Source organism: Gossypium arboreum, chromosome 4, assembly GCF_025698485.1.
Source record: "Gossypium arboreum isolate Shixiya-1 chromosome 4, ASM2569848v2, whole genome shotgun sequence".
In the NCBI taxonomy this organism is placed as follows: Eukaryota; Viridiplantae; Streptophyta; class Magnoliopsida; order Malvales; family Malvaceae; genus Gossypium; species Gossypium arboreum.
Window position 1 is genome coordinate 119280816 of NC_069073.1, and position 16399 is coordinate 119297214.

Here is a 16399-nt window from a genome sequence, read left to right on the forward strand (position 1 = left end):
TATATATATATATATATATATATAATTACGTGTATATATATCAACCAATCATAGACACATCAGCAACAGTTGAACAATTTTCATTATGCAGAAAATAAAATTCATAATAAAAACAACATTCACGTTGCTATATACAAACTTTTGCTTTCATCTAATCTGGATTACATAAAGAAAAATATTCCAAATCAATGGTCAATGAAAGTGATTTGAAAATTAAATTATTTTATTTATAATATAAAATATTATTATCAATGAATCAAATAATAACATATCATAATTTAATTTATATATCGATAAGGTAAAATTTTCAACAAACAAAAAGAAAAAATACTTTGAATCATAACTTTCAAACTCCAACCTCCATGACCAAGTTCAATGTTAGGTTCTTGAAATACAATAACATGATCCACAAATGTAGCCATTATTTTAAATATTGATGGAAAAAAGTCAATAAGAATAAATTTTAAAGAATGACGGTCTGTTTTTTTCGAATTCGAATAAATATTCGAAAGCGAAAAAACATATTATGGTCAAACGAAAAAAGGAACCCAAGATCAAATGCAATGAATATAATAATGCATAATGCATGTGGTCTATACTCTATATATCATTTAGCCTTTTGCTATAATTATCTACTTTTTCCACAGTTAAAAACCCTAAATCCTTTATAGGTGAAACAAGATTTTGAACATTTTGATGTGAAGTTCACACTATGCTATGTTAATATGGGTATATGTACATGCATGCATGCATTGCATTAATTGATACATTGCATATAAAGGGAAAGAAAATAAAGTGACCTTATAAAATGGACCCAATATTTCAACCATTTACAGACCAAACAATGCATTGTTGCTTGCACATTGGTTCCTATCATATTTTACCCAATTTTTATTTTCAAATTTGATAGTGCCTTGTGAACCACTTTGACACACTCTTCTTCTTTGGCTTACCCACAATGTCTTTGCTTTCAAATGTAACTTTATTATCATTTTTCGATAGTGAGTTATGGGTTTATTTTTTTGGATATAAGATAAAAGAATCTATGGTGGATTGAATCACAAGTTGAGTAGTACGCAATACGTGTTTAAGTCTTCAGCTAACACGAAAGGCGTTCACGGGTCGAGTTTAAGTATGATATTAAATTATTTTATGTTTGTTTAAGTCAAATTTGCCTTGAAATATAAGTCTAAAATTTTGGTAAAACCCACTTATATTTATAAATGACTAATCCAAGCCATTTTAATTCAACTTATATTTTTTTTAGTTTTTTAAAAATGCTTATGTTATTTATAATTTATATTTTTCATTTATTGAAATTTTATATTATAGATAATTTAACATTTTCTACTTGTTACCTTCTAGTGCTATGTATTACTATAGATTCAATTTTTATGTGTTAAAAATTATATAACATAATAAAATATATTATATACTTAGAAAATGGGGCGAGCCAGGCCCGAGTCTTGAATGTTTGAGTTCAAGCCTAGCTCATATTTTATACTAACCTATTTTTTTTGTCTAAACCCATTTTTCGGGCTTAATATTTTGACCCAAGCACTCCTAAATTTTGTGTCGGCTTTCGGGCTTGAATGAGTTGCCTAAGTCTTGAACAAATCTAGTTAACTTAACACCAATCTCAAGTTCGATCCCAATACAACCCTACCATTTGAAAGAAAAATAATAATAGGTTTTTTAGATTCCACAAATAAAGTTATCAGAATGACACGTAGTAAAAGAGGAAAAGTTAAATATTTTAAAAAATGACAATTATTTTGACTCGACTTGTAAAATTTTTTAAAAAATTAGTTCTAATTAGAGGTGTTCATAGGCCGGGTCAAGCCGGGTATAAGCATGATATTAACATACTTTATACTTGCCCAAGCCCGACCCGACCTGACCCGAAATATGGGTTTAAATTTTTTCCCGAAACCTGCTCATATTTGCAAAAGACTGACTCAAGCCCATTTTAGTTATGCCCATATTATTTTTAAATTTTAAATATATATATTTATATTATATTTTTTAATACTTAATAATTTTATATATTTTTATTTATTGAAATTTTTATATAGTCATCTTAACATTATTTTAATGTTTACATTAGAGTAGTATTATATATTTAATATAGGTTTATTTTTTAATATGTTCTAAATTACATAATATATAAAAATAACATAATACAAACTTTAAAACAAATCGTGCCTTGAATATTCAAGCCGAATCCGACTCATATTTTAAAGCAGCCTATTTTTTTTTTCAAACCCTCTCAAATTTCAAACAGACCTGGACCGCTAGCCCCACCAATTAACAAATTTAATTCTAATGAATCAAATATTAATACATAGAATATTAGGATTTAATTCTAAAAAGAATATGATTGTTTTAGTGATTAAAGAGTTACCTTGTAATAATAATAATAATAATAATAATAATAATAATAATAAAGTAAGAATATGTTCTGTAACAGATATTGGTAAATTAGGATAGATTCACCCTAACTTTCCAATTAAAGAGCCCGTCTAAACCATTACTTTAATGCCAATTGTACTTGGAATTGCTACCTGGCATTAAAATCCACCCTTGAAAAGTTCATCTTAATCTTTATGCATTTACATCTGAATATTTGTTGGTTTATTTAATTTTAAATTTAGATTTTGTATATGTTAAAGATAATAAAAGTAAATAATTACAATTTTCATTCATTTTAAAATTTATTTCAAACATAAATCATATTAATACAAAATTAATTTTGAAATTATACGTAATAATATACATCCGAATAATCATAATCAAAATGATTGAACTAATAACCGGAAATTTTTATTAGGGCAAGAAAAATATAAATTGTTGGGGATGCCAAACCTAAACATTTTATGCTAAAAAAGTTAAATTAAATTACTAATTTTTAAGAGGGTAAAAATTGCAATATAACCATTTTGTTTAATTATATTTAAAATATTATCCCAATTTTATTTTTAAGGAAACTATTATCCAATTCAAACAGTCTAATTTGGGTTATTCATTTGTATATTTGGTAATCAATATGTTCATCATTAATGCCATTTAAATGATAGAATGGTGCCCTCAAAATTCAAACTTTGAACATCATTATCATAATTTTTCCCTTTGCTCCACGTTGCTTAATAATTTTAGATTTGACATCAAAATATATATGATTTGATATACGTGATATTTTTTCAATTCTATTTTTTTTATATTATTTACTGTTCAAAGTTTGTGACTATCTCTTTTAATAATAGAGAAATGATTGTATCAAATTGTAATTCTCTTACTGGAAATGGATAAGAATGACATAAAATTACAGTTTCATACAATCATTTTAGAAGTGCAATGTGTCTTATTATTACACCTAACCGCTTATTAGTTCAATTTTAACATTTTAGCACAAACCAATAGTATTAGCCAATAAGATAATAGTTATCATTTAAATTTGAGTATTATTATGCGTAAATATTATGGGTATATTTTTAAATTATTTTGAGATTAGTTAAAATGGGATAATTTCTCTTTACAGTCCCTTTTATAAATTTAGACTTTAATTTTAATCTTTTGGACATCGACCCTGTGATACAAATTTTTAGCTTTGCACTTGATGTATAGACTCTGTCTAACTGCATATTAATTTTAATTGATTCTAATTTTAATTTATCAAAATGCATTTTTTATGGGTAATTTAAAACTCCTTAAAAAATAATATTTATCCAAAAAGGGTAAATTATAATAGAAGTTACTAAACTACAGTTTTTTTGATCATCTAACTTTGAAAAATTATAAAATGATCATTTAATTATTTAATTTTATCTTTTTATCATCAATTGATTAACGTAAAAATAAAAACACCTAAAAATCCAAAATAATTAGATGACCAATTGAATGATAAAAAAATAAAATTAAATAATTGAATATTATTTTATAATTTTTCATAATTAAGTGAATACTAATATAGGCTCCGTTTGTTTCACTGAAATGACTTTCGAAAATAATTTCGGAAAATAATTTACTTTTTGGAAAAGTTAATATTTCGGTGTTTAGATGGATCTGTAAAATATTTTCTATTGTTTGGTAGATTTCTTAAAATATTTCATAAATATTGTTTTCAATTAAACAAACATAAATTTGAGATTTTTTTCATTGTTTAATTGAATTTATTTTTATCTATAATTTTATATTTTACATTGTTTTTGCGTATATTAAAAATATTATGTTAAATTCAGATTAATTACAAAGTAATTTTTAATTACATGACTATTAAGTGAGTATTTTTATTTAAAATGTGACATCAACAAAATTGACAAAAAAATTAACGATGTCAACTATTGGACTTGATTTTCAAATTTGAAAAGCAAAAGGACTAAATTCTTGAAAATAAAAGTACAAAGACTAAATTATAAATCTGTAAAGTGTACATAGACTTATGACATATTTTAACTTTTATACTACAAAACATTTATTATTAATATATTTATAATTTTAATAAATATTTATTATTAAAATATTAATATTAAATTTTCAATAATATGTGAATAATATTATTTAAAATTATTATTTTTAAAATTTATTATTAAAATAAAATTAAAATATTAAATAATTTATTAAAATAATAAATTATATTTATTATATTAATAATTTATTATAGGACTAATATAAATAATTAAATATGTATGTTTAATAATGTTGAAAAATATAATATTTTAAATATTTTTAAAAATAAAAATAAAAATAAAATTTATTATCAATATAATAATATTAAGCTTGATTTAAGTTAATTTTCAAAAAATAAATAAAATTATCTATAGATGAGCTCCTTTCTGGAAAATTACTTACGCTTTTCAAGAGGGTAAGTCATTTTACAGGAAAAAAAGGCTTATTTTCCGTTGACCTGTAAGCCATTTTCCGTTAACCAAACTATTTACTGTGAAACAAAAACAAAAAAATGCAAAAAATATTTTCCATAAAACCTTTTACATGTAAACAAACGGACCTATAATTTATAATAAAAAAAAACACACTCCCTCTGTAACAGTAATAACCACCACCACCAAAGGCACAATGATTTCGTAACACTTACCATAAACTAACACGTGTAACAAAATGGTGGACCAAAACAAAAAATCATCTCTAATAATATAAGGGTCGTGGCAAACCAGTTTGCTGCCACGTATAACCATTCTTGTTTCTGGGTAAACTAAACTGTTAATAAATTTATCTTTTGGTCACTTAACTTAAAAAAGTTACAAAATGGTTATTGAATTATTCGAAAGTTTTCATTTAAGTTATTAAACTATTCAAAAGTTTTTATTTAAGTCATTGAACTGTTAAGTTTTTTTTTAAAGTTTGACTGGCGAGTTTCAAGCCAAAATTTGATGATCAATACGATAGATCAGTATGAGTTTGGCTCCACTCCATTACTTTTACATCTATTAATATCCAATGCATATTCTTTTAATAGATGAGTCCTATACATTTGAATGATGATTATTACTGTACTGGATATTAATGGATGAAAAAGTAACAAAGTAGATTTTAAACCAATCAATACCCATCGCCGAGTAGAAGAACATACCTTAGATCTAAGTCGATTTGACAGTCAATGTCAAAGATCAAAGAAGAAAACTATTGGATTTTGATTCATTGATATGTGACATTCAAACCTATTTCATGAAAAAAAAATTGACTTGTAAAAGAGAAAAGGGAAGAAGAGCTTTCAATTGGTATACGTGGAGCGAACGGAAATGACCATATATCAATGATTTTAACAAATCTAATAATTTAAATGAAAACTTTCGAATAATTCAATAACTATTTTGTAATTTTTTAAATTTTAATAACTAAAACATAAAATTACTGATCACCTAGTTTCCCCTAAAATAATAGACATCAATATTCTCAAATTACTTGCCTTGGAGTAGAACTTTAAGACAAAGTAAATGTAAGCAAAATTTAATATTTATTTTTAAATCAAACTCTAATATTTTACCATTTAATATTATTTTCATAAAACAATTTTGAATGTGACGATTTGTGAACCAAATCGAAATATCTGTCTTCTCCAATATTTGAAACTAGCCATCACATCAACTTGGATCTAAAGTATGTTCTACTTGTTGATGGGTACTAATCCATCGTATCGATTGTTAAATCATCGCTTAGAGCTTACTGGCCGGAGTTAAAAAAAACTTAACCACTCATTGACTTAAATGAAAACTTTAAAATTGTTCAACAACTTGAATGAAAAATTTCAAACAGTTTAATGACCATTTTATAATTTTTTGAATTTGAGTGATTAAAACGTAAACTTACTAATAGTTTAGTAACTTTATGTGTAATCAACCTATTAAAAATAGGTATAATGATTTATTTGGCTCTCAAACTTTACAAAAGAAAATCATTTTAGCATTCCATTTAATTTTTCGTCTCTTTTAGTCATTGATCTTGCATTGTTTGTCAAATTACCTCAAAATGAAAAAATTATTGCTTGTTAACTTTATTGATATATCATCCACGTTGCAGTCCATGTATGCATACATTAGCAATTAATTAATTTAAAAAATTAAAGTATAAAAAATATTTTAAGATATTTTTTATAGTTTCTTAATACTTTAAATACTTTTTAATTTTTTAATTTTAAATTTTAAAAATAATTAATTACCGATGTGGTATCCACATGACAACCTATTGGTATAAGCAAAGTTAATAAACATTAACTTTTTTATCTATTTTGAGTGATTTGATAAATAAAGTAAATTTAAGAGCTAAAAAAAAAAACTAAATGAAGAGCTAAAATGAATTTTTTTTTATAAAGTTAAATTGCCAAATAAGTCCTTATGCCTAAATAATAACTTTGTCAATTACACCATAAAGTGATTTTTCCCCTCTAAGTGTGAAAGTACCATGGAGGCCATTGTATTAGGAGCTTGGATTATATTTTGCCCTCTCTACTAAAAAATTAAGAAATTAGTCCCTATATGATAAATCAAAGAGCAAACTGGTCCTTTTATTAAAAAATTCATCCATTTTCACTTTTAAAAATTGGCCCTTGTACGCTAGCATAAGGTACATGTGACATGCCACATGTAATTGTCTGGTTATTTTGTTAACTACGCTAATTTTTAACAGTATAAATGAATAAAAATTTTAACATAAAGAACTAATTTTCTCTTTGATCTGATGCTAGGGATGTTCAATCGGTTAATCGACCCGAACTACCATCAACAGAATTAATCGACCCTTTTAAACCCTTAATCTTTAACCGAACCGATATTTTTTCAAAAAAAATTAATCGAACTGAACTTTTTCAGTTAATTCGATCGGTTAACCGAATTAACCAAAATTTATATGTATATTTTTTATTTTTAGTTAAAACAAGTATAAAACATATAAAAAATTAGTCGACTTAAACGACAGATTAATTTATATTTACAAAAAATTAACCGAACCGACCGAATACTTATATATTATAATATTATTTATTAAATTCAGTTAATCGACCGATTTCGAACCGAATTAATAGTTAACCGAACTTCCAAAAAATTATTAACTGACCCCTACAGAATTAATTCAGTTAACCGACCGATTGGTTGAATTTCGTCAGTTAACCAAATTAATTCAGTTTTCCTCAAAATTTGCACACCTCTATCTTAAGCACAAAGATTAAATTTTTTTAATAAGGGACCAAAATATAATTTGACTTAATGTGCAGAGCCTCCATAGTAATTTTACCCTTAAGAAGCTTCTCTCTATCTTTTCTTTTGTCTATTTATTTTGTCCTTTCTCCCTCCCCTTATTAATATAGGGGAGGAATGTGGAGCCCAAAACTGGACCTTTGCTTAGCTGGCTTCAAGCTCTCCATTGTTGGTCTTCCATGAGTCATTGTCTGCTGAAGAATTAGAGGGAGAAAAACAAAGAGAAAAACAGATAGCAAAAAAAAAAAAAAAAGAAGAAGAGCAAAACAAAGTGACAAAAGGAAGGGTTTTTATAAGTTGTTGAGTCCCCAAACCATAATCTTTAACATAAACAAAAACACATCCATTTCATTTACCAAATCAAAAACCAAAATCCCAAACTTCTTTTTCCTTCTTCTTTTATACCCTTTGTTTTGATTGATCTATAGATCTACAAATTCTAATTTGAGATGATGGTTCCAGATCCTTCTTTGCAAAATAGTCTAACAAAAAGGTAAGCTTTTTTGTATTTTATGTTCATTAATGTGTGTAAAAAGGGATTATATAGAACTGGGTTTTGTTTAAAGTCTCTCAATGTGAAACATGAGACCTTCTGGATATTCTAATGGCTGACCAAAAAAAAAGTGAGCTTTGACCAATTCCTTTTAAAAAAAAAACCCTTTGTCTTTTGTTGATTTTTTCAGCTTATGGAGCTGGTAAAGTTATGACTTTTTTCATTTTTAAGCTCAATGTTGGCTTCTTATACATCATTGATTGATCTGCTAGTTATTGCTTATATATATATATATAGTTATATTCAACTGAATATTTTCCTTTTTGAATTGATGCTGGTAACTGTATTTTACATTTCAGTGTTGTTTTGACCTCTTTGATGTTCTTGTAGTGATCCACTATTGTGTTGAGAAAGCAAATAGGAGGAGTGGGTTGGGGTTTGTCTCGGCTTGGTTGTATTCAGTGATTGTTTAAATGAGATGGTTTGGAGGGTTTTTTGGATGAGATGAGGGATGTTATCAAGGTTGATGAACTTATTGAAGGCCTGTTTTCGGCCGAGATCAGATCGATTCATTCACAAAAATGCAGATACCGGAGGCCATCAAGATGGGCTATTGTGGTACAAAGACACAGGACAGCATGTTAACGGTGAGTTCTCGATGGCGGTGGTTCAAGCCAACAATTTACTTGAAGATCAAAGCCAGCTCGAGTCCGGTTGTTTGAGTACACACGAGTCAGGTCCCTATGGCACTTTCGTTGGCGTATATGACGGTCATGGGGGACCGGAGACTTCACGCTACGTCAACGATCATCTCTTTCAACATCTCAAGCGTAAGACGCCTTGTACTTACTAATTAGGAAAGTAGGCGAAAGGAATTAGTTTGGTTAGCTTGTTAGATGTTTGTTATTCTGATATATTTGTTATGTTTCAGGGTTCACTTATGAGCAACAGTCAATGTCGGTTGATGTAATACGAAAAGCATATCAAGCAACAGAAGAGGGTTTTTCGTCTCTCGTTGCTAGACAATGGCCTATGACACCACAACTCGCGGCTGTTGGATCATGTTGCCTGGTCGGTGTTGTCTGTGGCACGAACCTTTATGTCGCCAACCTTGGTGATTCACGTGCTGTTTTGGGGAGAGCCATAAAGGAAACCGAAGAGTATCTAGCCATTCAGTTGTCAGCCGAGCATAACGCTTGCATAGAATCTGTAAGGCAGGAGCTGCAGTTGTTGCACCCGGATGACTCGCAAATTGTTGTTTTGAAGCACAATGTATGGCGTGTAAAAGGTCTCATACAGGTAAATTTGTCACTATGCAAAAAACTTTCAGAGCTCGAACCAGTTCTTGTCCTAGTTGAGCACTATATAAAAGCATGCTGTTAAAGAAAATAAACCGGGTCTTTAGAATTTTGGACCGGAAATATGATTATATGACTAAATTCCGAAGGCGCTAATAAGCTTTGTGCATGAATACCCTAACGCGCTCGGTTTTATTGCTGTCTTTTGACTCGCATGGTCATAGTGGCTTTGAAAGATGGTCGGAGCCACCCCTTGTTTCGATGATTGATATTTGTACTTCCTATGTTTCCGGACTTCAGATTAGGAATCTATATCTTGGCTTATTACAAAATCCAACAGGACACCTTTGAACTCAATTAAGTGATGACGAGGTTTCCGATGTTTGGTCAAATCTTTCGAGAAGCTAAATATGGGATCTTTATAAATATCGTAAACTGTTGCTGCTGCCATATGATCATCTGCTGTGTAGAATTTCCTTGCTATGTTTAATCGAAAGAATTGTTGACCATTACAGATTTCCCGATCCATTGGCGATGTATATTTGAAGAAGGCCGAGTTCAACAGGGAGCCATTATATCCCAGGTTTCGACTCCGCGAACCTTTTAAAAAGCCAATATTGAGTGCAGACCCGTCTATATCAGTGCACAGGTTGCTACCACACGATAAATTCGTGATCTTTGCATCCGATGGGCTCTGGGAGCACTTAACCAATCAAGAAGCCGTTGACATAGTTCAAAAGCATTCACGAACCGTAAGTTTAAGCCTTAAATCACGTGCATTCACATATAAAAAGCGTTGCATATGCAATTTAAGTTCCGTTTTCGGACTTTTTTCATGCAGGGAAGTGCAAGGAGGCTCGTAAAAACAGCTCTACAAGAAGCAGCAAAAAAGAGAGAAATGCGATATTCCGACCTGAAGAAGATAGACCGTGGCGTACGTCGGCATTTCCACGATGACATCACAGTAATCGTGCTGTTCCTTGACTCGAACCTCATCAGCAAGGCTAGCTCCGTGAAGGGTCCAAACATATCGGTTAGAGGGGGCGGAATTAACTTCCCTTCTAATACATTAGCTCCTTGTACTACACCGACGGAAACTACTGGATAACAAAACCGAGAGCCTGGAATTTAACTGCAAACTATGTATATCTTGTAGTGAAACATGTTCTTTTTTAACACTTCTGCAATTAGGTATCGAAATTGTAAGTACAACTATCTGGTGCTTGAGCTTTTAATGGCTTTTTTTCTTTTTTTACGAATATATTTGTATCGGATACGTATTTATATGTAATAATCTCTATTATATTTAACTAAAACAGCTTGATGAAACATAAAAGAAAAACATAACATGATGTTTTTTTTTATTACATTACTGGTAAGGAGAACAAAGATCATAAAGATCAGGGTTCATGGTGAATTTGAGCCATCTTTTTCTCTCCGAATACCTTAAACATGGCTCAAGAGCAAGTCCTATCATCACTGCCACCATGCTAACCACCATGACTTTAAAAGATGCAATGGCTAAAACCACGAGGATCAACAATGTTGGTGGGATACACATTAAAATCGCCCCAGCTGTCCCGACTGGGATCTTGTACGGTCTCGATTCTGCAGGACGATCTATTCTTAGCTTCACGAACGCTATGAACTCCATGATCATCCCGAAACAATACAAAAAGTTCTCCGCTGCTATAATCTCTTGGAAGCTCAACCAAGACAAGAGTATGACACCGGATGCCGAGAATAAAATCCCGACCAAAGGGGTTCCGTAACGGGACCTTTTAGCAAAAAGTTCAGGAAGCATCCCCCTAGATGCCATTCCCTCGAGCTGGAACGAGTCACTACTCATCTCGGCGAGGAACATTCCCATGTTGGATAAAGCAGCCGCCGCTTGAACCCATGTTAACAACCAAACACCTCCAAGCATTTTAGCGATGTTGGAGAAATACCCGTCGGTCCAAAGCTCGCGGTTGAGTGGAACCGCGCCGGTACCGACCAAAAGCGGGAAAAAGTACCCGAAAACAACTAACAATAGAGCATAAAAAAGACCTTTAGGAAGGGTTTTACTTGGGTTTTCAACTTCACCTGTAAGCGTACTAATGGAGTCCCAATAATTCAAGTTCCAAAAGAGGGTATTTAAATATAAAGTCCAATCTATCTTATCAAGGTCCATAATGAACCAAGTTGCAGGGTTCAATCGAGGAATAGCTATAAACCCCATGAAAATGAAGGGTAAAAGTGAAAATACCCCAAGAAATATAGCTACCCATCCTACAATAGTTAACCCTCTATAGCTCATATAAGTGAGCACCACCGTTAAAACCAACACCGCTACCGTCCTCGGCAGACCATTTTCCAAGGCGGGGATCGCCGATTTGAGGTAATCAAGGAATAAAACTGGATATAAAGCATTATCAATGACACCACTTAACCATTTCATCCATCCTTGTTGGAAACCCCAATAAGGTCCCAAAGCTGATGAGACCCATACGACGTAGCCGCCGTTCTCAGGGAACATTGTGCCTAACTCCGCCGTGATCAACGCCTCCGGGACACTCCATACGAATGGAACTAATAAGAATCCAAGAAGGGCTAAGAGAGGACCAGCTGCTTTAACACTGTCTTCAACACCAAAAGGTCCACCGGAGACTTCATAAAAGATTAAGAAAACAAGGGGTATGACGGAAACCTTTTGATATTTTTCTGACTTTGGGGAAGATGGTCGTTCACCCAATTCGACATAGTCGGCAGCGGCAGCCTCGCCGCTGCTTGGATCCACCATTTCAGCCAGGGTTCGTTTTGATGACAACAAGCTTCTCTGTTTCTGAAAAATCAAAACATTCAAATCTAAAACAAAAAAAAAAAAGGGTACCTTTATGAAATTAAAAAAGAACCCAAAGCGTAAAAACAATGAAACTAACCATGTACGAAGAAGAAGAGGCTTCAATTGCATTGCAATGTTTTTTTCTTTCTGGGGAAATGATAATTGATAAGAGATTAAGGCAAAGCAACAAGAGGACGTGTCGGCACAAGAGAAAACGTGACAAGAATGACAAAGCTTGTAACGTGTCTTCGTCTCTTTGATCGTGTCTTTATCGATCCGTACGAGAAATAAGAACTGGGTTAATCAGATCTCGATAAAAGGGAGTCTGGGTTTTGAAGGATCGGATCTGATCTGATCCGACAGTTTTTCTGCTGATGTTTAAATAAAAAATCTATATAATATTTGTTTAGAGAACATTCTTCTGTGATAGAATTTTTTGCATGGTGGTTTTGATTATGGATTTCCCCTTAAAATGAGCAAATCACTGTTTAATTTGCCATTTCCGAAAAGATGGGATTTGCTAATGAAGATTAAGAAACGAAATAAACCAATTTTCTTTGGGTTTACATTCATGGATTTAGAATTGAGATTTTAAGTTTTGAATAACGGTTTATAAATTTTTTCTTAAAGAAATTGGGTTTTTTCAGAACCGATGGGTCGAGTTAGATCGATTTCAAAAATAATTTTCCTTGATTTGATTCTTAAAACGTCAATTTTATTGTTAAAAAAATAATAAAATAATAAAAATATAATTTTAGTTAATATTTTATATAGTTTTATAATTAAATTTAATTTTTAAATATTTTTTATTGTTTATATTGAATTTTGGCTCGACTTGGCTTGAGATGCAAAAATACTTATCCAAGTCCGACCCAAGAAGGGTCAAGCCTATTGGGCCTAGTGGGTTACTCGATCTATAGACAGGTCTAGTTGATTTTATGTAATGTTGCTTGAATCGAATTAAATTGGCCGGTCAAACCTGATAGGTTGAGAATCAATTGAGGTATTGGTCTAGAGAGGGCCTTTAAATCTTTTGATTAGGGAATTGATGCGAATAGGTTGAACCAGACAAAAAACTAACTGAACCAATCGATTGAACATGTTGAACTGAATTTTTATTTTTGAAATTTTAATAAAATTTTTAATCAGGCCGACAAATAGACGAGCTCATTGGTTCGACCACTGGTATAATTTAAAAAATATTAGTTTTAGATGGGATCAATCTGAATTAATGCAGGTTTAATGAAACTTTGGTTGAGTGGTAAATTTTACAGTTTAATAATCCAATTAATGCGGGTTTAAACCCCATTATATGTATATTTTTATTAAAATGATAAGACTAAAACACTCTCAAATGATATAACTTATTTTAATTATTGAAGGGTATTTCGATAATTTTTCTAACCAAGCCGGTTACTCGATTGAGGGTGACATTGTAGCATCCTCAAAAACCCCCCAGAGTCGGGAATAGTACTAACATGAGATAACACATGTATTAAGGAAACTTTTATTTTCTTTCATTTAGTCATTTTCCACCATTTTTAACCAAATCAAGCTTGAAACCTTCAAATTTTCTTAGAGAATGGAAAAAAAATTTAAAAAAAAAATTAAAAGAACATAAAAGAAAAAAAATTAAATTGTTCAAAATGAAAAAAATATAGAGATCAATTTTAAAATTTAACTTAAAATTTTCGTTTGAAATGATGATTTAACGTATCACGTCAGCTTATCGTTATACCGTTGACGGGAATTAACACGATAACGTAAGTAACTAAAACGTAACATTTCAAACACAAATGATTGAAACATATCCTGAGACAAATAAAAGTAACTATTTTGATAATTTATCCTATTTTTAAACAATAAAACGAGTCAAATTAAACTAACTTAAAATAAAAAACATAAATTCAAACTCGACCCAAAATAAACCAATCGATCAGATCAAATAGAACTAGTAACATGAAATTATACATATGAGACAAATTTACTTCAATATTTATGGGTTGCTTCCTTTGAATAAGGAAGAATAAAACATTTTAAAATATAATTTTGATATTGGTATTAAACAATGCCCACCTTGAAAATCCATTTCTAAGGAGTGGAGTATGTTTCTAGCAAATTTTGAAGATAACCCCTTTTCCATGAATTGATAAAACATAAATGTGGACCCTAATAGTCTACTCCCTCCATTGGAATGTTTAAGCTTTGTTGAGTAGAATTCAAAAAAAAAAAAATCAATTAGACAAAGATTGAATTACCTATAAGTTTGAGTTCGAGTCTTATCATGTAAGAGTATTTATTTAGATTTATTTTTGTTTAGATTTGGATATATTTTGTTTATCAATCTGATCGCGTATTGTAATTTTGATTATGATTGTAACTATTTGAATGTATTGATTGTGATTGTATTTTATCATTATATTTGGGGTTTAGGTCACGATTTGATCTCTAAATTATACATATTTTTCCACTTTGGTATTTAAATATTTCTTATCCCACTTTGACACTTGAATTATCATTTTTATCTTAGTTTACTCGGAAAAAAAAATCATCTAGGCTTTCTTCTTTTGAAAGGAATAGTGCTGAATTTGCTTACTTTTAAAATATATTAGTTAATAAGTTTAGAATTTATTTATTTTTTGAATAATTTTGTTATAGGTTCTGATCATATCTACTCTTTTTGACATAATGCTTAGAATTACCCATAATCCTTCCCCAACTCATAAATAAGAGGATAATGCGCTATAATGCACTTGAATTCACGTCCTCCTACATTGGCAATAATACTCATACCAATCGAGATAAGATTTAATCAATTAAAAAACTTTTAAAACCCTAAACTTGTTTCAAATCAATACCTATTTTAAAAATAATTTCTTTGAGAGATTTCCTAAAGTTATTTATTATACAGGGTTTGATAAGAAGAATCCAGATTTATCATTGGTGAAAATTTTGGTAGGACAAAACATTGGTATATTGTTTGTATATATTTTAATTTTGATTAAAATATACCATAAGTTTCCGTAATCTTCATAAATTTAGAATTTTTTTTATTTTTATTTATAAGAATTTAGTTTCTCTACTTTTTATATTTCAAAATTTAAGCTCAATTGTTAACTTTTTTAAAGTTATTTTATTAAATTTAGGTTCATTACGACGTCTTTTTTTAGTTACATTGTTATGAAATGAGTATTAACTATTGGACTTGAATTTTAAGATAGAAAAAGTAAAAGAATAAATTCTTAAAAATAAAAAAAATATAGAAACTAAATTCTAAATCTGTGAAGAGTACGAAAATCTATGATATATATATATATATTAATTTTTTATTATATTTCAAATGAGATAGTATCACCCTTAAAAATTTTGCTTGGGAATAGTTTAAAGTGTTGTTGTATTTTTATATAAAATCAGTAAAAACTCAATTAAAATAAGTGTAAAATTTGAACTTATCCCATAGTGAATTTTAAACATTTAATTTTACTATTTTAATTTCTTAAAAATATTTATCATTCAAAAAAATCTTTTAATAAATATATTTATTATATAATTTTATTTCAATTACACTATGAGTGTCTTTTTAATTTTGAGGAAATGACTAAAAATCATAATTTTACAAAATAAATTATATTTTTTGAAGGTGGTTTTTGTCTTTTATATTTTTATATAACACCAAGAAAAGGAGCCCACACATGAGATTTCAACATAAGAAACTATTGTTTTAAATATTAAATATTAACATTTTAATCAAAGTTTTATTTTGATTTTACATAAAATTTTAATAAATATACTTCTACATTTTTTAAACCTATATATATCATTAATATGCTATTATTAGACTTGATCATAGTACTAAACTAAAATTTTAGATTTGGGTTGGGTCCGAAAAATGAGTCTAAAATTTTGCTCAACTTCACCTAAATTAAAAATGTTAAACCAAACCCGACCCGCCCGTATTAATTCTTTTATATTAAAAAATATAATAAATCAAATACACTAAAAATATTAAAAAAAATCTTTATACTTAAATAACACTAATATAAGTGCAACTTAAGAAGCAAATGTTTCTAAAATAGTA

The 16399-nt window shown here is 29.5% G+C and overlaps 2 protein-coding genes across 3 annotated transcripts; one reads left to right on the forward strand and one right to left on the reverse strand.

Moving 5' to 3' along the window:
* The first annotated feature begins 7782 nt into the window (after positions 1-7782).
* LOC108460402 (probable protein phosphatase 2C 46) lies at positions 7783-10813 on the forward strand. Of its 2 annotated transcripts, none has more exons than XM_017759887.2 (5): positions 7783-8199; positions 8590-9029; positions 9131-9498; positions 10013-10249; positions 10339-10813. In XM_017759887.2, the coding sequence occupies exons 2-5, from the start codon at positions 8711-8713 to the stop codon at positions 10603-10605; spliced, it is 1191 nt and encodes a 396-aa protein (XP_017615376.1). In that variant the 5' UTR covers positions 7783-8199; positions 8590-8710; the 3' UTR covers positions 10606-10813. The 2 variants fall into 2 exon arrangements, with proteins under 2 accessions (XP_017615376.1, XP_052882542.1); XM_053026582.1 differs by lacking the exon at positions 7783-8199 and adding an exon at positions 8275-8401.
* On the reverse strand, positions 10778-12990 carry LOC108460401 (probable polyamine transporter At1g31830). Its single transcript, XM_017759886.2, has 2 exons — positions 12419-12990; positions 10778-12321 (listed from the first exon to the last, which is right to left on the reverse strand). The coding sequence occupies exons 1-2, from the start codon at positions 12419-12421 to the stop codon at positions 10867-10869; spliced, it is 1458 nt and encodes a 485-aa protein (XP_017615375.1). The 5' UTR covers positions 12422-12990; the 3' UTR covers positions 10778-10866.
* Between the last annotated feature and the right edge of the window lie 3409 nt (positions 12991-16399).

Excerpts from the sequence above, each read along its gene's own strand:
- LOC108460402 (XM_017759887.2), top strand. The coding sequence starts at position 8,711 with ATGTTATCAAGGTTGATGAACTTATTGAAGGCCTGTTTTCGGCCGAGA. Across the intron at positions 9,030-9,130 it reads TCTCTTTCAACATCTCAAGC|GGTTCACTTATGAGCAACAG; the intron begins GTAAGACGCCTT and ends GTTATGTTTCAG. Across the intron at positions 9,499-10,012 it reads GTGTAAAAGGTCTCATACAG|ATTTCCCGATCCATTGGCGA; the intron begins GTAAATTTGTCA and ends TGACCATTACAG.